The sequence below is a fragment of the Megalobrama amblycephala genome, linkage group LG13, assembly GCF_018812025.1.
Source record: "Megalobrama amblycephala isolate DHTTF-2021 linkage group LG13, ASM1881202v1, whole genome shotgun sequence".
In the NCBI taxonomy this organism is placed as follows: Eukaryota; Metazoa; Chordata; class Actinopteri; order Cypriniformes; family Xenocyprididae; genus Megalobrama; species Megalobrama amblycephala.
Genome location: NC_063056.1, coordinates 4779155 through 4804259, shown reverse-complemented (window position 1 = coordinate 4804259; position 25105 = coordinate 4779155). Strand labels below are relative to the sequence as shown.

The 25105-nt window shown below is 36.9% G+C and overlaps 1 protein-coding gene across 3 annotated transcripts in view; it reads left to right on the top strand.

The window, feature by feature from the left end:
• Positions 1-19400, top strand: part of adcy3a (adenylate cyclase 3a) — a 41502-nt gene extending 22102 nt beyond the window's left edge. For all 3 annotated transcript variants that reach the window (XM_048152961.1, XM_048152962.1, XM_048152960.1), the window contains 10 exons: positions 1289-1376; positions 7261-7377; positions 8921-9189; positions 9936-10017; positions 11010-11168; positions 15116-15262; positions 15369-15488; positions 15582-15708; positions 16207-16331; positions 16660-19400. In XM_048152961.1, the coding sequence (XP_048008918.1) occupies positions 1289-1376; positions 7261-7377; positions 8921-9189; positions 9936-10017; positions 11010-11168; positions 15116-15262; positions 15369-15488; positions 15582-15708; positions 16207-16331; positions 16660-16842 (1417 nt within the window). In that variant the 3' untranslated portion in view covers positions 16843-19400. The remainder of the gene's footprint in view (positions 1-1288; positions 1377-7260; positions 7378-8920; positions 9190-9935; positions 10018-11009; positions 11169-15115; positions 15263-15368; positions 15489-15581; positions 15709-16206; positions 16332-16659) is intronic.
• The last annotated feature ends 5705 nt before the right edge of the window (positions 19401-25105 follow it).

Sequence of the window (25105 nt, the reverse complement as noted above, 5' to 3'; positions counted from 1 at the left end):
GCTATGAAATATCCACCTTCATTCATGGCTGGGAATCATACGGATTTCCTGATTCAATTAGATTCTGATTTTGATTTGATTCCAGTTCATCTGTGCAGACCCTTGTGAAAAAGAAGTACACTTTAGCGTAGTTTTAAAAGGAGTACTTATTGTGGAAATCAGTTAACTTTAAAACTATGTACTTAAGTGCAAACTGAATGTTTTATGTAAATGTTTTAATATTATTTATAATTAAAATTAAATTATTTTATCTTAAATGTATATTAAATGCAATTAGTTGAACTTAAAAGTGCTTTTATGACTCACTTAAGTAGGACTTATATGTGTATTTTTTAATTATTTCTATTGTCTATTGAAACCTAGTTAAGTGAATGTACTGACAAACTTTTATGGTAAACTAAAATATACTTTAATGTCATTTCTATTGAAACTTGTATGTCATGTATTCAAAAATATTTGTAATTAATGATGAAGTCGCAGTTTAAACTTTAAATGTAATGTTAAACAACACACTAAAGTTAAAATTATAATCAAGAACTTTACATTTGATTTAGTATGTTAGTCAACACATCATAATAAGTGTACTTGTCAGGAGTTGCTTATAGTAAACCAATATGAGAGATAACACAGAATGAACCAAGATAACACTTTTAATAAACACCGGGAATGAATAAACACTACACAAATCAACGTAACGTTATCACAAGAACATGAACTGAAGGCTTAAATACACAGTGAAGATCATTAACACAACAGGGAACAGGTGTGACTAAGTAGAAACCATGACAACTAATGAATGACTAGGGCTGTGTCCGAAATCGTCCCCTATACCCTTAAAGTTGCTGTATGATTTTTTTTAGTGTACTAAAGCACAAAAAAAACATATGTTTGCAGATATTTAGGAAATATGTTAAGTTCACATACTTCTCTGAAAAACAATTCTTCCAGTTATTCTACTTTGAAATGTGTGTTCGTGTCAGAATGTCTGTTTTTGTCTGTTTTGTTTTGGTCTGTGTGATTCCGCCCACTGCCAATTTACCCAATAGTATTTTAACACCCCGGGTTGCCATTTGGCGGAAGAAACACAGTGTATTGAAGCCACAGAAGCCAACAAACAAACTAGGTCAGAGATCGCAGATTCTAGCCGATCTAAAAAGCCTCAACATCCATCTATGACCAGAGGCATATTAAAACGAACGGCCAGTGTGATGCCAGTGTGTTTTTTATTGCTGTATTACTGTGTGTTCTCGTGTCTTTCTTTTCATTTTCCCCTGTCTGCTCTGCACAGGTTGGTTACAAACTATGTGACTCTGGCCGTAGGGGAAGTCTTGCTGCTTATTCTTACTATCTGTTCGCTGGCCGCCATTTTCCCACGGGTGAGTTACTGTTCTAACACCTCCCATAACCAATCACAGTAGGGTTGGGCAATGTCTACCAAATTGGCATCGGATGATGTTTACAGTGAAACATTGGGGTGGGGGATTTAAAGGGTTAGTTCACCCAAAAATGAAAATAATGTAATTTATTACTCGCCCTCATTAGAGAAGGACCGATATATCGATTTACCGATATTTTCCCTGATATTTAAGCATTTTACCATAATCGGATATAGGTTTTGTAATATCAGATTTACAGATAAACGCCGCCATCTTGTGGGTGTTTTGAGAATTGCGCACAGGATCGCAATTACAGCGCATCTGAGGGGAGACGAGAAAACGGCGTGCACATGTATACTTACCTGCTTTGCTGTAATTAGTAAACTTTATTTATTTAAATAACAGCCATTAATGCACAAATTAGATAAATGCCTGAAATGTAGCTAGTTTATGCAGCTTGTCTCTAACAAATAGAGATAAGTTCACGGAGTCACGTAAGATAATCCGTCCTGTACCAATTAAGTTTGCATGAATTAAATAATACAGCTATGAATGAGCACATGTTGGAAATAAAAGCGCTGAATTTAATTCTCTCTCTGTTGTCTATGCTCATCATTAGTCTCGTGAAGTCATCTGTATTTTGCTCTTCACTCAGCGGGTTGATGCTCAGGAAATGCTCCACGGCCATCGCATGTAACTTTTAACACGATTCACTCGTTTAAAACACCGTAATTATATAAACATTTACTATATAACCATTCATTTGCTAATAAACATCCAAGTAAACACAACTCTATGGAAATTCATTATTTATTATCTCTGCGAGCGATTGCAGTTTGAGTATAGCTCTGTGTAAATGCAGAGATAAACAGCGCTTTGTCAGCAGATATTTCATAATCTAGAACAACAAAAACATTATTAATAATTCTGATATAACATACAAGTTGAGAAATGCAATAAAATACGATGTTTTGTTTGTTATATTCCAATATTTCAGAGAATATCATACAGTTATTTAACATTATCCAGCGAATTATTCTTCACTCTTTACTTTAGCCTGTTAAACAGCTTATAAATCTACTAAAACTGTAGTTTAAATGAAGTATTACATTTCTGCAAAGTTGATATGACTCCTGTCTTTAATTTATTTTCTCCATTTGAAAACATTAGATATTCTACATTCATTTTGCTTATTGTTAACACTAGTGTCGCTGCTGATGCTTTGTATAAATAAAATTATTTTCGTAATATGAAGTTTAAAATTAACAAAATTTATTGGTGTAAAATAAGATTTGTTTTCTATGCAAGGAGGGAATGATTGTTATAAATAAAATGGTTTGTTCAGTTCAGTGGTGTTGTAATCGTGTCAACACAGAAGTATAACAGTAAATAAATATTGGTTCTGCATATATTGCGCACATAAACACAAAAATTACTGGTATCGGTAATTAATCGGTTCTAAAAAATCTATATCGGTCGATCACATGACGTTCTACAGCCGTAAGACCTTCGTTCATCTTCAGAACACAAATTTATGATTTTTTTGATGAAATCCAATGGCTCAGTGAGGCCTCTATTGAGAGCAAAGCCATTCAAACTCAAGATCCATAAATGTACTAAAAACATATTTGAAACAGTTCATGTGAGATCAATGGTTCTATCTTAATATTATAAAGCGACAAGAATACTTTTTGTGCACCAAAAAAACAAAATAACGACTTTTCAACAATATCTATATGGGTCAATTTCAAAACACTGCTTCAGAGCTTTACGAATCGAATCAGTGAATCAGAGCACCAAAGTCACGTGATTTCAGCAGTTTAGCCGTTTGATAGGAGATCCGAATCACTGATTCGAAACAAAAGATTCATAAAGCTCAGAAGCTTCATGAAGCAGTGTTTTGAAATCGGCCCATATAGATATTGTTGAAAAGTCGTTATTTTGGTGCACAAAAAATATTCTTGTTGCTTTATAATATTAATATTGAACCACTGAACTCACATGAACTGATTTAAATATGTTTTTAGTAGCTTTATGGACCTTGAGAGACTAAATGGCTTTGCTCTCAATAGAGGCCTCACTGAGCCATTGGATTTCATCAACAACATCTTAATTTGTGTTCTGAAGATGAACGAAGGTCTTACGGCTGTAGAATGACACGAGGGTGAGTAATAAATGACATTATTTTCATTTTTGGGTGAACTAACCCTTTAATTCATTGGAATAAATTAAAAACACTCTCTCTGCTCTGCGCCAGTGGACACGTACCATTAATGTGGCGTGATGTGGTGGTGTGATCCGCACCGCTGTTTTGACACACTGCTCACTTCTACTAGAAACAGTAAAATGGTGCTACCGTTCTGTCTCGCGGTCTAGATGGAAACATGCCGGGGTCCACCATTTGGATATCAGTGATTTAGTTTGCGTAAAACATCTAGTAGCCTATAATTCATTTGTCGGTTTTTGCACAATAAAATCTTTACTGTTTAAACTGTGTTCATTGAACTGTTCTGAATGTAATTTGTATTGTGGGAACAGTCGGGAACAATCATGGTGAGGAAACACATGCAACACTCCTAAACTCTTACACCATGGAAACAAACACTCATTTAGACGGTTGAATGCATCTCTAATCGCAAAACCTGATTTTATCAAGTACAACATGTTCCTGGATCAAGATCTTGATGCTCTTGGAACAAAATTCCAATCAACCACTCAGATTTGTTTACAGTTTGAGTTTACAGTTGATGTCAAGGTTAGGCTTACAACCAGGGTTAGGTGCTTCTACATCAGTGTTATTCTCCTATAATTTCCCTCTGATTTTAGGGATAACTTATAGGTAGGGTTAGGTTTAGGGGTAGGGATACACGTCCATATTTTGTTGATCCTGGAACAACATTCCTGTCTGAAAATTTAGTCCTAATCATATTCCTACCCTTAAACCCTAACCATGTCTTGAACATTGGGGGAACCAAAGTCCTAATAAAAAGGGATTTTTATTTAAATAATTGAAATAATTAAAAGATTTAAATGGATTTAAGGGAATAAAGAAGAGATAAGAATGTATTTGTAGCCTATAGTTGTGAAGTAGTCAATTTAAACTCTATTTTTAAAAAAAATATGCACACATTCACTCTTGTTTGTATGTCTAATATGTCAAAAATGTAAAAAACACCTTGCTCGTCACATTCAGTTTTGGATGACATAATTTTAAATGATAGCATGTTTTCAATTAAAAATGGAGAAATTCCATCAAAAAGTTGTGTAGTTTGCATCACTGTGTTACTGTGATGATTGGCCATCATTTTGACATTGACGAGTGCTGTTAGACAGCTGAGGAAGACCAGCCTAAAAATGTAACTTTTTAAACTGTCTGTCATCCTAACAACACACAAAGTGTTGTGTAATGGAGAGCAGCATTAAAAGTGCCATCGAATGAAAAATTGAATTTACCTCGGCATAGTTGAATAACAAGAGTTCAGTACATGGAAATGACATACAGTGAGTCTCAAACTCCATTGTTTCCTCCTTCTTATATAAATCTCATTTGTTTAAAAGACCTCCGAAGAACAGGCGAATCTCAACATAACACCGACTGTTACGCAACAGTCGGGATCATTAATATGTACGCCCCCAATATTTGCATATGCCAGCTCATGATCAAGGCATTACACAAGGGCAGCCAGGATTAACGTCTGGATCTGTGCACAGCTGAATCATCAGACTAGGTAAGCAAGCAAGAACAATAGTGAAAAATGGCAGATGGAGCAATAATAACTGACATGATCCATGATAACATGATATTTTTAGTAATATTTGTAAACTCTTTCTAAATGTTTCATTAGCATGATGCTAATGTACTGTTAAATGTGGTTAAAGTTACCATCGTTTATTACTCTATTCACGGAGACAAGAGCCGTCTCTATTTTCATTATTAAACACTTGCAGTCTGTATAATTCATAAACACATCTTCATTCTTTATAAATCTCTCCAACAGTGTAGCTTTAGCCCGTTAGCCACGGAGCACAGCCTCAAATTCATTCAGAATCAAATGTAAACATCCAAATAAATACTTTACTCACATGATCTGACGCATGCATGCAGTATGCATGACGAACACTTTGTAAAGATCCATTTTGAGGGTTATATTAGCTGTGTGAACTTTGTTTATGCACTGTATTATAGTTGCGAGCTCGGGGGTGGGGAGCACGAGATTTAAAGGGGCCGCGCACTGAATCGGTGCATATATAATTATGGCTCAAAATAGGCAGTTAAAAAAATTAATAAAAAAAAAAAATCTATGGGGAATTTTGAGCTGAAACTTCACAGACACGTTCAGAGGACACCTTAGACTTATATTACATCTTGTTAAAACTGGTTCTAGGGCACCTTTAAGAAATATCAAATATTGGGCGGGACAATTTGGCCATTTCCAATTATTGTGGGGGACTTGTCCCCCTCAATGCCATTGGTGGTTACGGCCCTGCTTAAACCTAACCCTACCCATAAGTCATCCCTAAAATCAGAGGGACATGATAGGAGAACATCACTGATATAGAAGCACCTAACCCTGGTTGTAAACCTAAAGTCGATGTAAACTGTAAACTCAAATCTGATTGGTTGAATGGAATGTTGTTCCAGGATCAACAAAAAGTTGATGCAGGAACATGCTGTACTTGGTGAAATCAGGTTCTGCAGGTAGGGATAGGGTTAGGACTACATATTCAGACAGGAATGTTGTTCCAGGGTCAACAAAATATGTTTACCCAGGAACATGTCTAACTCTGCAAAATCAGGACGTGCCAACTACTCTTTGTATGATCTCTCAGTTTGAAGCATCTGTCATATGAAAGTCTATGTGCTGTCATGAATATTTATTATTTCTCGCATGATAAGACAACGCAGTCTCATGAATAATTATGACGCATCATCGATGTGCTAGAGTGTTTCGCCACGTCACATGCTGTGAAATTGCAGCACTGTTATTGCAGTGGGGCCAGTTTGACCCGTGTTTATTGAGGTGCAGTTACACCAAGTCTGTATTATGTGTGTTCCATTCCACATCCATGTTAAGGTAGTCCACGCAGGATATACAGGTTCAACGTTAGATGAATATCAAGTGATTTTCTCTAGATTTGAAGCAGAATTTATTTATTAATTTTATTTTTGCCACCCCAACCTGGCCACTCCTGAAAAAAAAGTTCTGGCTTTTGTGTAAAGGGTTCTTCTTCGCAGTGAGATTTCCTGAGCATTGCATGATTATGCTTTCCATTAGGCTCTGGGGTCGTGATCCACGTTCTGCCGAACAAGGTTTCCATGTCTAATGCATCTTTGTCAACTTCTTATGTAATATTAATGTGACGAGTTACATGAGTGAAATGCTGTCCCTGAGGCTCATCCTCATCCAGTTATTGTTCCAGCATGCACCAGTATATCTGATTCATCCTCATTAGTTAGGTCAACAAAAAGTTACCAGTATTGATTCCCTCATAGCCACACACACACACACACACACACACACACACACACACACACACACACACACACACAGACTCAGCAAGTGCAGAGATAAAGTGATTTTGAAAGGAGAGACAGTCACACACTCGTCCACTAGGCAACAGACAAAGGACATATAAATTTATTGATTTTAAAAATCATGTTGTTATGGATGAAATCAATTGTTTCCACAAACACTGTACATCCAGCCACCCCAGGGCTGAAGTAAACGCATACATACTGTGATTAGATCACAGGCCTTTCAATTGATTTTATTGGTCACTTACTGTGATAACCTTGTACGCACATGACCTGTTAAAACCTTTTGCTATGACTGGATGTTTGTGTGGATTTTTATGTTTAAGAAGCTTTTCGTCTTGCTTTCAGGTATTTCCAAAGAGATTGGTGTCGTTCTCCACTTGGATTGATCACACGCGCTGGGCTCGCAACACTTGGGCCATGGCAGCCATTTTCATAGTCACAATGGCAGACATAGTGGATATGGTAAGAAACAAGTGAATGAATTAAAAAAAGTTTTTTTTTTTTTTTTTTTTTTCTAATTCAGCAAATGTTATCTATCTGTCTGTCTGTCAATCATGAGCTTTTTTGAACAGCCTCTTTTGTTTTCCACAACTTTTTGTACTTTTAAAATACTACTTTTTAACATACTGTGGATCATATAAAGTACCACTCAAAAGTTTGGGATCAGTAAAAAATGAACAATTTTGAGCAAGGATGCATTAAAGGATTAGTTCACTTTCAAATTAAAATTTCCTGATAATTTACTCACCCCCATGTCGTCCAAGATGTTCATGTCTTTCTTTCTTCAGTTGAAAAGAAATTAAGGTTTTTGATGAAAACATTCCAGGATTTTTCTCCATATAGTGGACTTCAATGGAGCCAAAATGGTTGAAGGTCAAAATTACAGTTTCAGTGCAGCTTCAAAGCGTTAAACATGATCCCAGACGAGGAATAAGGGTCTTATCTAGAGAAACCATCACTCATTTTCTAAAAGAAATAAATAAAATTATATACGTTTTAACCATAAATGCTCATCTTGAACTAGCTCTCTTCTTCTTCTTCTCTATTAGAATTCTGGCAGTGTAGACCCTGCTAAGTGTATTACTGCCCTCCACAGGTCAAAGTTTGAACTAATTGTTATATACTTGCACTAGCATATTGTATATGACAATTTAGTTTAAACATTGACCTGAGGAGGGCAGTAATACACTTAGCAGCGTCTACACTGCTGGAATTCTAATAGAGAAGAAGAAGAGAGCTAGTTCAAGATGAGCATTTCTGGTTAAAACGTATATAATTTTTTTTTTTTTTTTTAGAAAATGAGTGATGGTTTCTCTAGATAAGACTCTTATTCCTCATCTGGGATCATGTTTAACGTTTTGAAGCTGCACTGAAAACTGTAATTTTGACCTTTAACCATTTGGTGCCCATTGAACTCCACTATATGGAAAAAAATCCTGGAATGTTTTCATCAAAAACCTTTATTTCTTTTCAACTGAAGAAAGAAAGACATGGACATCTTGGATGACATGGGGGTGAGTAAATTATCAGGAAATTTTATTTTGAAAGTGAACTAATCCTTTAAATTGATCAAAATTTGCAGTAAAGACTGCTTTTGAACTTTCTATTCATCAAAGAATCCTGAAGTATCACAGTTTGGACAAAATAATGAAGCAGCAAAACTGTTTTCAACATTGACAATAATAAAAAATGTTCTGGAAATTCAGCTGCGTCATCACCGGAACAAAATACCTTTTAAAACAGTCAAATAGAAAATGGTTATTTTAAATTGTAATAATATTTGACAATATTACTGTTTTACTGTATTTTTGATCAAATAAATGCAGCCTTGGTGAAAAGAAGAGACTTCTTTCACAAACATTGCAAAAATCTTACGAATCCCAAACTGGACAAACATCATTTTTAACATCTAAAACACTGAAACAATACCACACATCACCTTTAAGATGCTGTTTTTGAACACTGTGCTTCAGTACTTCTGTCTCACATCTGATGTCTTCTGCAGTTAAGCTGTCGGCCTCCTCAGGCCTCCACAGGAGAGGTGACTGCGGTCCCTCCGGTCACAGCGGCCGCCAGGAACTGTTCGGAGAATCCTAAATACTACAGCTACATCGCCGTACTGGCTCTTATTGCCACCACCATGCTGGTGCAGGTCAGCCACATGGTCAAACTCACGCTCATGCTGCTGATCACTGTAGCTACAGGTGTAGTCAACATCTACAGCTGGAGGGACATCTTTGACCTGTACGATCAGGCTCGTTTTAAGGAATACAGGTGGGTCAAGCGCTAATCAGGGTCAAATATTATACTGCGTTACAGTATTAGTTGGGCTTTTTCAAGGCAAGCATCACTACTACTGTTGCATTAGGGACTTGAACAAAGTATTTTTCTTCAGAAAATGTTCACCTGTTGCATGATATAATGATCAAACCTACATTGATTGAAAGTTTACTCTTGACCATATATAGTGGACCAGTCCTTTCTCAAGCCCTAGAATATCAGAGAGAAATGGGGTGTCAGTCACTTTTAACCTTATAAAGCCTACTCTATCATATTTGATACGCAAATTTCTAATTGATCAACATGATCAAAGCTTTGCTGAAAAACCTGTTGTACACAATTTTCTACAAGCATTCTGTCATCTGATTGATAGTTCACACTTTTTTAGCCAGTATATTTGTAAAAACGTCCACATTCAGCTTGTCTTTTTACAAAGCAAACATAAGAATAACTTTTATTTTGTCAGTAATACTTCATGATGAACACTTACTGGACTGAAACAACTTAGGTTTACTTAATGTATACATAATGTTTTTTAGAAAAATATTCAAATGTAAGCAATCAAATATGATCATCGGGCTTTTCATTGTATTGGATTGCATTATATGTTTTAATATAGAGCTTTGATCATAAAACTAAGCATTTAAATATCATCTTACCAAGACATATTATTCCATTTATACATAAAAAGTTTTCTGGTTGTTATTTCATATGTCAGGCTTCATTTCTTTTTTTTACAGAGTTTATCTTGTGCCCTCCAAATACACCATGAGTGTGATGATCTTCATCATGATGGTCAGCTTCTACTACTTCTCCCGACATGTAAGATTAAGCTTTCTCTCTCTGAACAATTCTTAAAGGCATAGTTAAAAAATTTAAAACACCTTAAAAATATGACTAGTGTAATATTCCAAGTCTTCTGACGTCACTTGGTTTGAGAAACAGACCAAACAATTAGTTGTTATTCACCTGAAAATCGTGAATAACAAAGCTCTCAAATTAAATATGGCACATTAGATGCACTCTGTCAGATTTGATGTCAATGATGTTTGGTTAAAAGGCACATTAGATGACATAAACACATCTTTTTGTCTGTTCTTCTGCTTGGGTAGAGGGGACATCTTTCAACAAACATTCCTCATGCAAAGCTATCATTTGGCTATAAAGGTCTTGGGATGTAGAGCACAAGTCATATGAATTATTTTTGCTGCACTTTTATGGCATTTAGCTTTTCATTTTAGAGCTTGGCATGCCAGTTCCCATTTACTGGCATTATTATATTGTTCAGCAATGCACTTTTTGTGTTCCACAAAAGAGATTTTTTTTTGATTGACATGATGTTGGGCAATTAATGACAGAATTTTTGTTTTGGGGTTAAATATTCCTTTAAAGTAGACTAAATTTCAGTAGTTGAATAGATTTTTTTTTATGTTTTTGAAAGAAGGCTACATTTATTTGATCAAAATACAGTAAAAACAGTAATATTGGGAAGTGTTATTACAATTTAAACTGACCATTTTTCTATAAATATATTGTAAAATATCATTTATTCCTGTGATCAAAGCTGAATTTTCAGCATCATTACTCCAGTCTTCAGTGTCACATGATCCTTCAATAATCATTCTAATATGATGATTTGTTGCTCGAGAAACATTTCTTCTTATTATCAATGTTGAAAACTATTTTTGTGGAAACCATGATACACATTTTTTTAAACAGAAATCTTTTGTAACATTATAAATGTCTTTAATGTCACGTTGACATTTGAACGTTATTGGATGTTCTCACTGTTTCTTTCTGTTGGCGTCACTCAGGTGGAGAAGCTCGCACGCACACTGTTCCTGTGGAAGATTGAAGTGCATGAGCAGAAGGAGAAGGTGTACGAGATGAGGCGCTGGAACGAGGCTCTGGTCACTAATATGCTTCCGGAGCATGTTGCCCGACATTTCCTGGGCTCCAAGAAGAGGGACGAGGTGAGAAATTCCTGTCGCTCAGTTTTACAGCCTGTTTACACCTGGTCACTTCATGCGTTTTTACTGATCGGATAGCTATCCGATTTGTTAAAAGTGTTCCATTTTTGGCCACATAAAATGTGTCTCTGCAAAACTAAAATAATTCTTGCGCAATATGCAAATTCAACAGAGTTCACATCACCAAAAGCAACAGATATGCACTGGATTTTATTTAGCATCAGCTAATTTTAAGATCAAAGCCTGCAATGCATCATTTAGTCTCTTTACTTTTATTGAAGATGATTGTGTGTTGAGCTTCAGGATGCGATGCCAAACTTTCTGTTTTATTTGCGGCAGTTTGTGCATCGGATTGCTGAAGAGATACTCAGCTACTCACCTGCGGCGGCCCATATCTGTGGTTACCAGGAGCCGGTACAACATGCTCTCAAACCTTTAGGCCCTGATTACACCTGGTATTAAGATGCATTTTGGTCGATCGGATCACAAGTGGTCGACAGTAAATACAGGTGTAAACGAGGTCTAAAACGTTTTGAGCTTGTCCACTCCTGACCACTTCAAGACGCAGTCGGAAACGCATTCAATCAGATATTGGTTTCGTAGTGTAGACGCAGTGTTGGGGAAGCTACTCTGAAACTGTAGTTTGACAAGCTACAAGCTACTCATAAATTAAAGTAGTTAAACTACAGTCAAGCTACCCTTTTGAAAAAGTAGTTAGCTACACTACAAGTTACTATCAAAAAGTAGCTAGCTACATTTTTTTTTTAATGACATAGCTTATTACAAATAACTGGATAGCTGTTAATGAAGAATGTTTAAGTAAGATGTTTGGGGTTTAAAACAAAGCAATGCACTACAATTATGATTTCAAAGCATACTGTTTTATTTTGTAAACTATATCAAAAGATACAATACTCAAATGTAGCCTATATCTCACACTGACTCTCTTTGCACGCTTTATAAATAATACATTCAGAATTTTAATATAAGTTTTGTTTTTCATGCTATGAGAGGACTGACGACCAGTTGCACTCTGCAGTTTCAAAAGTGATATCTACAAATAAATGCAGGATTCACACAAAAAATTGCTACCATAACCAAAACACGGAACAAAAATATGTAATAATAAGAATAATAATAAGAAATGTAAATGCAGACTAGAAAAATATTAGAATTTTTGTGTCTATATTTTTTAAATTCTATTCCAATTATTTGTAAAATGACTTAAAATCCTAAATGTCTCACTATACACTGCTATTCTTATTATGGTGGAGCCATTGTTAACACATTACATCTGCACTTTACTATAGCATCCTGACTAATTTCAGAAGCACCCTCAATGATTTGATTCTGGAACCGGACCTGCACTTAAACCGAACCGGAACTTAAATTGTATACACAGAAAAATGCAGGTTAAACTCACAGCACATGCAGTGATGAAGCTTTGAGACACGAATCATGTGCTTCTCGCGTGAACATTCTTATACCCGAGTGACCGATTTTATTAGATCAGCCTTTGCCGTGTGATAAGCGCACTAAACTATATCGCGATTTTGTTTTCTGTTCAATTGACGGATGCTTTGTCCTTTACATAATCATCAGGCGATCTCTTCTCGATGAACTGCTGATGAACTGATAAAGCCGCAAGATGCGTTATATAACAATAGATGGCGGTAATGCACGATTTTAGTTTGTGATCTGAAGACGCTGTGCTACTTAAAGGGTTACTTCAGGATTTAGCATTAAGCTTTGTATTAGTAGAATACCACTAGTATTTTCGAATTACTGTGCTTTCCCCCTTCATATCAGCCCGAGATGAGAGATTTATGCATTTTTATTCTGTAAAAAAGCCTCCGATGACGCAAAAATCGTCATTTTGCGTCATCGGAGGCTTTTTTGGCCAGAGGCATAAAACTACAGCCAGTAATAGCAGGTAGTTCCTCATTTTTTCACCACGCCCATACATATGCGCGTTTGAGGTTACTCACGGACATAGATCAAAGATTTTATCAAAAGTGGGTGTCAATTATATTTTTAAGCTTACAGTAATTAACTGTATTTTGTCTGCACTACATCAGTGGTTCATCTCGCAAATTTATCGGTCTCTGCAGTCATCTCAACCAATACAGCAACAGGCTTTTGTGGTAACGTTAGCATAAATAGATAAATAGACTAACTCAGTTTTACAGAACAGAGGCTTTACTTTGATAACAGTCAACTTACGTGCAACTTATATGTAATTGTCTATCTAACGTTACTTTGCTAAGTTTGCAGTTTTACTGCTACCTACAACACTACATATAGGCTACTGTGTTATCAGAAATAGAGTCTAGTATCAGCGAGTCTTACCTCTAGGCGAATACGCTTCGTACCAGATGCCCAGGCTGTTCGTCCTCTGGGAAAGTGAATATCGATGGTATCGCGGTGTCCTTCAGAATGGTTCTCTTCATTGCAAGGATATTTGGTTCGTAGTCCTCGTGCTTGAAATGGAGACTACATATTCTGCGGTTTTTTTAGGTTTTCTAAAACGGTGTCATCTCCACACTTCCACACTGTTTACATCGCTCCAAATCTTTAACTTAATCGGAAAATGATGGAAACTTACTTGTCCTTTCCTGGTTTTGGGTGTACATCCAGGTACAAAGCAATTTAGCACCATTTCGCTGTAAATGTATGAACTAACTCACGATTTATAGAATTAATATGTAACAAAGCAAGCCTAGTTGTTTGAATTTTCCTGGTAATGCTGCCTGTAACCGATAGGCGTGGTTTGGGCGTGGCCTCGCAAGGGCAGCAAAACAAGTGCATTCTGGGAGTTGTTGTCTTTCATCCACATTAGTCAAAAATACATTTTCTGCCTTTTCTCAATCTAGAAAGCTCCAAATTCAAAAATAATTTCACATTTCTACTACATAAATGACCAATTTTAAATACACATTCATCTTTCCATGGGTGAAGTACCCCTTTAATGAATGAATTAGGCTCGTCAGAACGCAAAACGGAAAGTAGCTTGTAGCTTTTGGTCGCGCTACACCGCTACTTGCTGGAAAATGTAGTTAACTACTGGAAAAGCTACACTGTTTTAAAAGTAGCTGAACTACATACAAGCTACTGAACAATGCTAGTAGCACCGCTACATGTAGTTAACTACTCCCCAACACTGTGTAGACGCTCATGTGTTTGAACAACCACAAAAGACCACATCCTCTCCGCCTACTGACCTAATGCATAAACATTATGGGAAGCGCGCTAGTGAGATGGGATTTGTCAGCTGAAGACCCAAGTTTGTTTTGAAGATGAAAAATGTACCAAGCACAATGTTCTCTCACCATTCCTGATTTCTAACACACACTCACAGCGTTCTTCCGTTCTTGAGGTTGTCAGAGCAGAAATGAAAGCTACTGCTCTCCATTTGTTTTTCTATCATCTCTTGTCACATTCATATGTAAATTGCACAAGCTTTTTTCCCATTAGATCGAAAGACATTTACCCGCCCACAGACCCTCCCCTCGAAGAAATCAGGACAGAAGTGGTTGAAAGTGGACAAAAGAGATGGATTAAAACACCAGGTGTAAATGGGAATGTGTCTCCCTCGTCCACTTGTGATCCAAACGACCAAAATGCTTCTTAATACCAGGTGTAAACAGGGCCATAGTTTTGGGTGGAGTAAAATTTACATATGTGGCATCAGCAACCAGATGCATTCACACTTGTCCAGTTTCATCTGGAATGCGTCTCAGACCACCTCCTGAAGTGGTTTGAGTGATCGGATTTAAATCTGTCTTGAAAGCGTTTCAGAGGGCATTTACACCTGGTCTTTTGACAATCGGATAGCTATCCAATCAGAGAGAACACATGAAGTGGCCAGGTGTAAACAGGCCCTCCGTTTCCATGTTTTACATGCACAAATGCAGCCTAACTCAAGTAAATTCTCTGGTTTGGTTTCCCAGGAGCTCTACAGCCAATCCTATGATGAGATTGGAGTCATGTTCGCCTCTATCCCAAATTTCTCTGATTTCTATACGGAGGAAAGCATCAACAACGGCGGGATTGAGTGTCTGAGGTTCCTCAATGAAATTATTTCTGATTTTGATAGTGTAAGAAGTGTTTTTTTTCTACAGTTTAAATTTCACCAAATTGTTTCCAGTTAAAATAAGAAGAAGAGACTTTATATCATTGTTTGTTTGCTTTTGTGCTCTTTAGCTTTTAGATGAGCCACAGTTTCGCTTCATAACCAAGATCAAGACTATTGGCAGCACCTACATGGCAGCATCAGGAGTCACTGCAGACAGTAACACTGTTAACGGTTATGCTTGCATGAAGGTAAAGGAGGTGCAGATGGGATTTCTAGAAGCAATATATCCATCTAGTGCTGATAACAGTGTAAAGAGGATTTTTTTATGTCCTTCCCTACAGAAAGAAGAAATTTCAGACAGGGAACGGTGGCAGCACTTGGCAGATCTTGCTGATTTTGCTCTGGCCATGAAAGTCACATTGATGAACATCAACTACCAGTCCTTTAATAACTTCATGCTCCGCATCGGTTAGTGGGCTGACATCCATCTACAGTAGTGTCCGAGGGGCCTAGGAAAATTGACATCTTGTTTCATTTGTGATAAGAGAATGCAATGAAACATGCCAAATTGTGCCGACATAATTTTTGGCCAGGCTGGCATACAATGCAAAAGGAAGAGAGAAGTGACTGATTATGTTGTAGTCAATATATGCTTTTTCCTGTGAGCTTTTTGTTTTTCTATGTATTTTTTTTGCATAGTAAAATAATAACTGTAGCTGTAGTTTTTGCCAAATAATTTTCTCAGATAAATACCATAACCAAGTTTAGTGTTTTGTTCTCCCCTATTTAAATTATTTATAAAATATAAAGTATTTTCTTCACATTTTGATGGTTAATCGAACTTGTAGGGTCATTAAAAACAAATATCCCCTTTGGACATCACTTTTGGCCAGTACTGTATGTGCAAATGACACAATGATTATGGTTAATGTTTTCTGTGTGCATTGTGAAATCTTTTCTCCACAGGGTTGAATAAAGGGGGCGTCTTAGCTGGTGTTATTGGTGCCCGCAAACCTCATTTTGACATCTGGGGAAACACTGTGAATGTCGCCAGTCGCATGGAGTCCACAGGGGTGATGGGAAACATCCAGGTGATGGGTTTCACATTGTATTAATGTTCTGGACACACACTTCCTAAATTAAGTTGAAATATTCTGCATCAGGGACTATAAATGCATTCATCATATGTAATCTAATCATTGAAAAATGGCATTTAAAGGGTTAGTTCACCCAAAACTGAATCCTTTACTCACCCTCATGTTGTTCCAAACCCGTAAGACTTTCGTTCATCTTTGGAACACAAGTGAAGATATAAAAATATAAAGTTTTAAATCTCATCGGTTCTTGTTTTAAGACTCATTACTGTAGTGTAACTGTCATACTGCTGTATTCCAGCTAAACAAACTCTGCTTCCCCCAGGTGGTGGAGGACTGCTACTGCATCCTGAAGGACTATGGCTTCCGCTTCGTGAGGAGGGGACCGATATTTGTCAAGGGGAAAGGAGAGCTGCTCACCTATTTCTTAAAGGGACGTGAAAAACAAGGCTCCTTCATTAACGGCTCTTTTGTCACCCTGCCGCACCAAGTGGTGGACAGCTCTTGACCAACACGCGCACACACACACTGTCCTACTCTTCAAAATTGCTCGTGCACACCTCACGTCATACCTCTTCTGCCGAGTACATGTGCTCCAGTAATTAGTACTTTCAAATGTGTTTTCTCTATTTATTAGCCTGAGGAAAGAAATTTTGGTGGGAAACATGACAGATTTTCTGTTTATATAAGAGAAGTACTATAAAACATAATTTTTGAAAGTGTGCACAGCAACGAATGAATGAAACAAAAGTTGAATGATTTTAATAGGCTGCTGAAGTGATAAACAGTTTGAGAGGAGGTTGTTTTTAAACACAGATTACAATGAACTCTACTGTATATTACACACTGCGCTGCTCAAAGAAACCTATTTTTGTTCTTCTTTCATTTGAAATCCTTTTATTATTTAATCCTTTATTATTTAAAGATTACCCTGAATGTCCAGTATATCTGAATGTTGTTTGCAATTGAAAAGCTTCTCTGAATGCCTGCGTAGGAAAGCATACTGACTGCCTTTGCATCTTATGGAAGTGTGTGTGTGTGTGTATAGACATGCATTTCTGTAGTCTATAGTCACCTTTTCTTTATTTGTTAACTTCGCATCCATTTATAATGGAGATACACGGGGTTCTAAAGTCTGAGACCACATCAAATCATGGGTTTTATTCAGTTTAACTATACAGTTCTAGGATTTTAAAGATTTTAAAAATAATTCTATAATACATAGCTTGTTAACAGTCTTTGTCCTGGTGGCAGGACACTTGGCGCTCTTTTTTTTTTAATGCCTTTTCCCTTATCAGATATGTTATCAATCATCATGAATTAGGCATCATTCAAAAGCTTAACCACTCAAAATTCATCCTGTGAAACCGTTTTGAAATTAGACATTGCGTTACCATGTTAACTTGTCACCATGAAATCAAAATTGATTGTTTTTTTTTACAGAATGTTGCAGTATTTATTATAAGAGCATATTATGAGACAATAGGGTGTCCCAGTTGTCATTTTAGGTTTCAGAAGGGTGCTCGCGAGCGCCCCCTTTGCGGGCAATATGCGGATTTTTGCCATGGCCGCGAGCGTCGCAGCAGAATTCTCACAGCATTAGCTTTTTTTTCTGTCATCCTTTAGTTAGCATTACATTATATGATCATGCTTGTCATTCAAGTGCTATTAAACCATTCAAGTGTGACACAAGACAAAAAAAAAAAACTTAAATCTGTACTGGTGCGCTGTCTGTGAATCCCGTCTGTGTGACAAACACACGACTCATGCGCACAGAAAGCCGTTTCAGACAGCGCGCTGGCTGCATTGACTTCTCTTTCGCGCTTAAATGAACAAAAACACAAAATTATGCCAAAATGCGCATCTTGTCGAGTACCCTTGTTAGCGCAGTCTTAAATGAGTTAAATAAAGTCTTAAATGATCGTAAAGAGTTGTGAGGACATCGGATGTGTGTCAGATCCACGTCATGTGCGGCCGGTCTTAAAGTGACAGCAGCCTAATAAACCTGCTGCTGTGATGCGTGTCATTAATGTTAATCAAAGAACAAAAGAGAAAGAGAAAATCACTCACTGCTCTTGACTGAATAACTTTTGTAGCTTTAATAAGGTGTAATCTATTTTCAGTTTATAATTTATGCAGTGAAGACTGTTGTGTTTGATTATTTTTTTCAGTTTCTGTATATTTCCTACCAAATATTTAAAATATACTGTCTTTATGTTGTTTCTAACATTCATTCGGAGATTATATGTGAAATTATTACAATATAAAAATATATTAAAAACTTTATAGTTAGGTGCGATTAATTATGATTAATTACAGAAAAATGTGCGACTAATTAGTTAATTTTTTTAATCGATTGACAGCACTAATATATGCATATTTAAAATTGTAAAAACTTTGTATTAAATTCTTAAAATAAAAGCAGAAGCACTTTCACTGGTGGTCTCAGACTTTTGGACCCCACTATCGTTCTAGTAAAGTGTTCCTCATGTGCCAAATACAAGCCACTATGTGCGTCAGTTTGTGGTACTCTGAGGACGCAGTCAGAGGTCAGCAGGGGTGTAGGAGTATCACTGTGAACGGGTTCATTGTGTGTGTCTGTCCGCACTACATTCATGGCAGTATTGCAGGGATGAATGTTTCTTAAATCAGAATATATTCCCCACGGTGTCTTTCCTCAAAGATTAGATGAATGTGCAATAGTTTATTCTTTTACGCCATTTTGCTCTCCAGTACAGTTTTAAAAAGAGCCCTCCTCTCCCAGCAAGTCATATTTTTATATTATGATGTAAAAGTTGTAGTTAAAGAGTATTGTACAAAGAGACCGGACGTTAGGCTGGAACGGTGTGTCTTAAAAACTGGCCAGACAGTTCATTTATTGCCAGTGTCAGGGACGTTCTGTATCGGTAAGCAGAAGTCACATCTGATTTAGACTTTCGTATGTTAAAATGGTTTATGAGGGCATGACATTGTGGCCGATTTCTGTGGTTTGATACCAGACTAAAATTTGATATTTTTGAATTATCCTTAGATATGGAATAAAATGGCACTTTGAATGATCTGTTACCTGCTGCTGTCTGAGTTTGATTATTTTAACCTTCATTGAAATGTTACAACGAACGCTCTTGGATTATAAAAGAAACGTTAATTCTTCCTCCGACTATGATTTTCAGTTTTACAAATATTTTCATCTTTGACAAAATGGTTCACCAAACACCATAGCTACTTCAATTATTGCTACTACAATAAAAATTTTGGTCACATCGTATTGGGTCAATGACATGACGTGCATATTTTTGTGTCCTAGTGCATTATTTCCTTTTAAAATAAATTGATAAATGAATTTATTCAATAAAACCTATTGGGTTTGAATTCATTTTTAGTACATTTAAATAATGCATATTTTATGTTTTGATATTTTAAACCCCCAAAATGTCAGGTGGTGCAACTGTCCGAACAAATAAACAGACTAAGAAAACTATTTAAAATGGTGTCTTAATAATAAAAAATTAAAAACTAAATACTATGGCATCACTTTAGGTTTGAAACCTTTCATATAAACAGATTTTTATAAATATCAGTAGTTTTAAAGATGATTGAAAACTTTTTGCCTAGCGATTTGACAATTCTCAAATGTCAGGGTGGCACATCTGCAAACATGTTTTTTTTTTTATTATGAATTGTCAAGAGGTAATAACGGTAAACATGAGAATTCGTCATCCAGAGGAGCCCAGCTGATTCCTTTGGCAGAGTGAAAAGGTTTGTAGAGCTCTCTCAAATACTGGTTAAAACTGTATAAGTATAGGTGTAGGTATATAAATGTAAGTATAGGTAGGATGGTACACTTTCCATGTCAAGTGGTACAGGTGCTGGTCATATAATTAGAATATCATCAAAAGGTTGATTTATTTCACTAATTCCATTTAAAAAGTGAAACTTGTATATTATATTCATTCATTACACACAGACTGATATATTTCAAATGTTTATTTCTTTTAATTTTGATGATTATAACTGACAACTAAGGAAAATCCCAAATTCAGTATCTAAGAAAATTTGAATATTACTTAAGACCAATACAAAGAAAGGATTTTTAGAAATCTTGGCCAACTGAAAAGTATGAACATGAAAAGTATGAGCATGTACAGCACTCAATACTTAGTTGGGGCTCCTTTTGCCTGAATTACTGCAGCAATGCGGCGTGGCATGGAGTCGATCAGTCTGTGGCACTGCTCAGGTGTTATGAGAGCCCAGGTTGCTCTGATAGTGGCCTTCAGCTCTTCTGCATTGTTGGGTCTGGCATATCGCATCTTCCTCTTCACAATACCCCATAGATTTTCTAGATTTTTAAGGTCAGGCGAGTTTGCTGGCCAATTAAGAACAGGGATACCATGGTCCTTAAACCAGGTACTGGTAGCTTTGACACTGTGTGCAGGTGCCAAGTCCTGCTGGAAAATGAAATCTGCATCTCCATAAAGTTGGTCAGCAGCAGGAAGCATGAAGTGCTCTAAAACTTCCTGGTATACAGTGGACCGACACCAGCAGATGACATGGCACCCCAAACCATCACTGACTGTGGAAACTTTACACTGGACCTCAAGCAACGTGGATTGTGTGCCTCTCCTCTCTTCCTCCAGACTCTGGGACCCTGATTTCCAAAGGAAGTGCAAAATTTACTTTCATCAGAGAAAATAACTTTGGACCACTCAGCAGCAGTCCAGTCCTTTTTGTCTTTAGCCCAGGCGAGACGCTTCTGACGCTGTCTGTTGTTCAAGAGTGGCTTGACACAAGGAATGCGACAGCTGAAACCCATGTCTTGCATACGTCTGTGCGTAGTGGTTCTTGAAGCACTGACTCCAGCTGCAGTCCACTCTTTGTGAATCTCCCCCACATTTTTGAATGGGTTTTGTTTCACAATCCTCTCCAGGGTGTGGTTATCCCTATTGCTTGTACACTTTTTTCTGCCACATCTTTTCCTTCCCTTCGCCTCTCTATTAATGTGCTTGGACACAGAGCTCTGTGAACAGCCAGCCTCTTTTGCAATGACCTTTTGTGTCTTGCCCTCCTTGTGCAAGGTGTCAATGGTCGTCTTTTGGACAACTGTCAAGTCAGCAGTCTTCCCCATGATTGTGTAGCCTACAGAACTAGACTGAGAGACCATTTAAAGGCCTTTGAAGGTGCTTTAAGTTAATTAGCTGTTTAGAGTGTGGCACCAGGTGTCTTCAATATTGAACCTTTTCACAGTATTCTAATTTTCTGAGATACTGAATTTGGGATTTTCCTTAGTTGTCAGTTATAATCATCAAAATTAAAAGAAATAAACATTTGAAATATATCAGTCTGTGTGTAATGAATGAATATAATATACAAGTTTCACTTTTTGAATGGAATTAGTGAAATAAATCAACTTTTTGATGATATTCTAATTACATGACCAGCACCTGTATATACAACCCGAATTCCGGAAATGTTGGGAATTTTTTAAAAATTTGAATAAAATGAAAACTGGAAAAGTTTTTTCCTACTTCTCTTCAGGCTTGTATATTGGTGATTAAAATGAATGTTCTCCCACGTATTAATTTCTTTTCTTCCATGATTCCTCTCGCTCCACCAGTTGGCTACTGGAACAAACTTGACGCATTTGTGTTTCACTGTATATATGGGATGGGAAACGTCCTCGTATTAAACTGACTACCTTACAACGAAGTAGATTACATGGAGGACTTTCTTTCCCTAATTTTAGACTGTATGCTCAAGCCTTTTCCCTCCGCCCTGTATCAGTTTGGTTTGACCCTGATGCGTCTGTATCTTGGAGAGAAATTGAGGAATCTATTGTTTATCCATATAAATTGAAGCATCTTGTTTTTTCGGGGGTTCCACTTGTAAAGTGGAACTTGCAGTGTAAATCTAGGTTTGGTCCCATTGTAACCCTTCTCCTCTCCACATGAACGGATGTTGAAAGACGTTTACAAAAAAAAGCATTCGCCAATTTTCCACAACAATAATCTTTTGTCAGGCAATACTCCATTCCATTGTCCGCAATGGACTCATCATAAAGTAAACACTCTGGGAAATATCTATGATGATAGTGGTTTACAATCCTTCCAGAATCTCAAAACTCAATATAATCTGCCAGGCACTTATTTTTTTTGATGTATTTACACATTAGATCGGGGTTCCCTGGAACTCTCAACTGCCTATTCACCCTTTGCACAAACTAATCCTTCCCTCTGAGGAATTTCCCTCTTCTGCTTCAGTCATCTATCTTTTTCTTCTTGAGCATTCATACAAACCTTTATCTATTACAACTGTTTGGGCTAAGGATCTTAATGAGGATGTGCATGTTTTATTTTCGGATCAGATATGGGGAATGTTTAAACGGTCTTCTAAAAACCCTAACCACCAAATGATTCATTGGAAATTGCTGCATAGGGTCTACTTGACTCCAATGAAATGTTTTCATATGAATTTGTCATCTTCACCTAAGTGCGATCTCTGTTCGCAAGGATCTTTAGGCACATTTTTGCATTTTTTTTGGGAGTGCCTCTCTCTCTCTTCTTTTTGGACTCAGCTCTCACAGGACCTTTCTTATTTGTTGGGTACTGAGATATGTTTGACTTCACGCCATTTTTTCATGAATGACTTTTGGGACCTCACCTTGTCCGTCCAACAAAGATGTTTATTGTTAGCTGCTCTCACTGCAGCAAAAAAGCTGCTAGACAACCCTTGGAATCCTCCTCACACAATGGACAGACGAACCTGGGCGGTATATTTGTTGGACATTATCTCGATGGAATTCTCAACTTCTCGCATACATGGATCTAATGTGAAAACTGTTTATTTATAGAATTCATCTTTTAATGTTGTGTCATCTTTTCTAAAATCTTTGTAAATATTTTATTGTATTTTATGTATTAATATTACTTAATTTATTTTTATTATTAATTATTTTACTTTATGTATTACTTTATATTATTTTTCTTCTCTACCCTTAAGTCTACCAGGGGTGGGATGGGTTGGGATGGGCTCTAAATTTGCACAGTTGCTTTTTGTTTTTTACTACTGTTCACAGAAGAAAATTCAATAAACAGTTGTTAACATAAAAAGAATAAAATGAAAACTAAAAGACTTTCAAATCAAATGAGCCAATATTTTATTCACAATAGAACATAGATAACAAATGTTTAAACAGAGCAATTTTATCCACTAAATGAGCTCATTTCAAATTTGATGCCTGCTACAGGTCTCAAAAAAGTTGGCACGAGGGCAACAAAGACCTTTATTGGATGTCCGTGATCTTTGGGCCCTCAGACGACACTGCATCGCTCATCGGCATGATTGTGTCAATGACATTACTAAACGGGCCCAGGAATACTTCCAGAAACCACTGTCAGTAAACAATCTGCCGTGCCATCTGCAGATGCCAACTAAAGCTCTATCATGCAAAAAGGAAGCCATATGTGAACATGGTCCAGAAGTGCCCTTGTGTCCTGTGGGCCAAGGCTCATTTAAAATGGACTTTTTCAAAGTGGAAAAGTGTTCTATGGTCAGATGAGTCCAAATTTGACATTCTTGTTCACAGACACCGTGTCCTCTGGTCTAAAGAGGAGGGAGACCTTCCAGTGTGTTATCAGTGTTCAGTTCAAAAGCCAGCATCTCTGATGGTATGGGGGTGCATAAGTGCATACGGTATGGACAGCTTGCATGTTTTGGAAGGCATTATGAATGCTGAAAGGTATACAAAGGTTTTAGAGCAACATATGCTCCCCTCCAGATGACGTCTATTTCAGGGAAGGGCTTGTGTGTTTTCAGCAGGACAATGCAAAACCACATACTGCAGCTATTACAACAGCATGGCTTCGTTGTAGAAGAGTCCGGGTGCTGAATTGGCCTATCTGCAGTCCAGATCTTTCACCTATAGAGAACATTTGGCACATCATTAAATGAAAAATATGTCAAAGACGAACACAAACTCTTCAGCAGCTGGAAACATATCAGGCAAGAATGGGACCAAATTCCAACACCAAATCTCCAGAAACTCATAACCTTGATGCCCAGACATCTTCAAACCGTTTTGAAAAGGAGATGCTACACCATGGTAAACATGCCCTCGTCCCAACTATTTTGAGACCTGTAGCTGGCATCAAATTTGAAATGTGCTCATTGTGCATAAAATTGTAAAATTTCTCAGTTTAAACATTTGTTATGTTATCTATGTTCTATTGTGAATAAAACATTGGCTCATGTGATTTGAAAGTCTTTTAGTTTTCATTTTATTCAAATAATAAAAAAAAAAAAAACGTCCCAACATTTCCGGAATTCGGGTTGTACAACTATTTGGTTGTACCGCTTGACAAAAGCAGTCAAAAAATGAATTTAAATACGTTAATGTTAAAACAAACTTGTTTGTTCATGACTAAAATATGCATTACATCAGTTTTGAAAAGATTTAAAAAATTTGAAGCATTATTTGTCAGTGACCCCATTACAACACGGTCATCGATCAAATAAGATAACATACAAAGTTCTGCTGTTTCAAGGAAATCTGATACAGATGAATGTTTGACAATGATAGTGTCACGGAACAGAAGGCAGCAGACAGGTAAGTAATATATAAACAGTTTATTTCACAGGTTGAGAATATGACAGGATCAGGAAGCAGCAATGGTAAGTATAGCAGTTCAAGTGAATCAATGAATGACTTAGCTGACGAGTAACTAGAGTATCTCTTGGCGGTTGAACACAGAGGCACACAAAGGACTGGGAGCAGA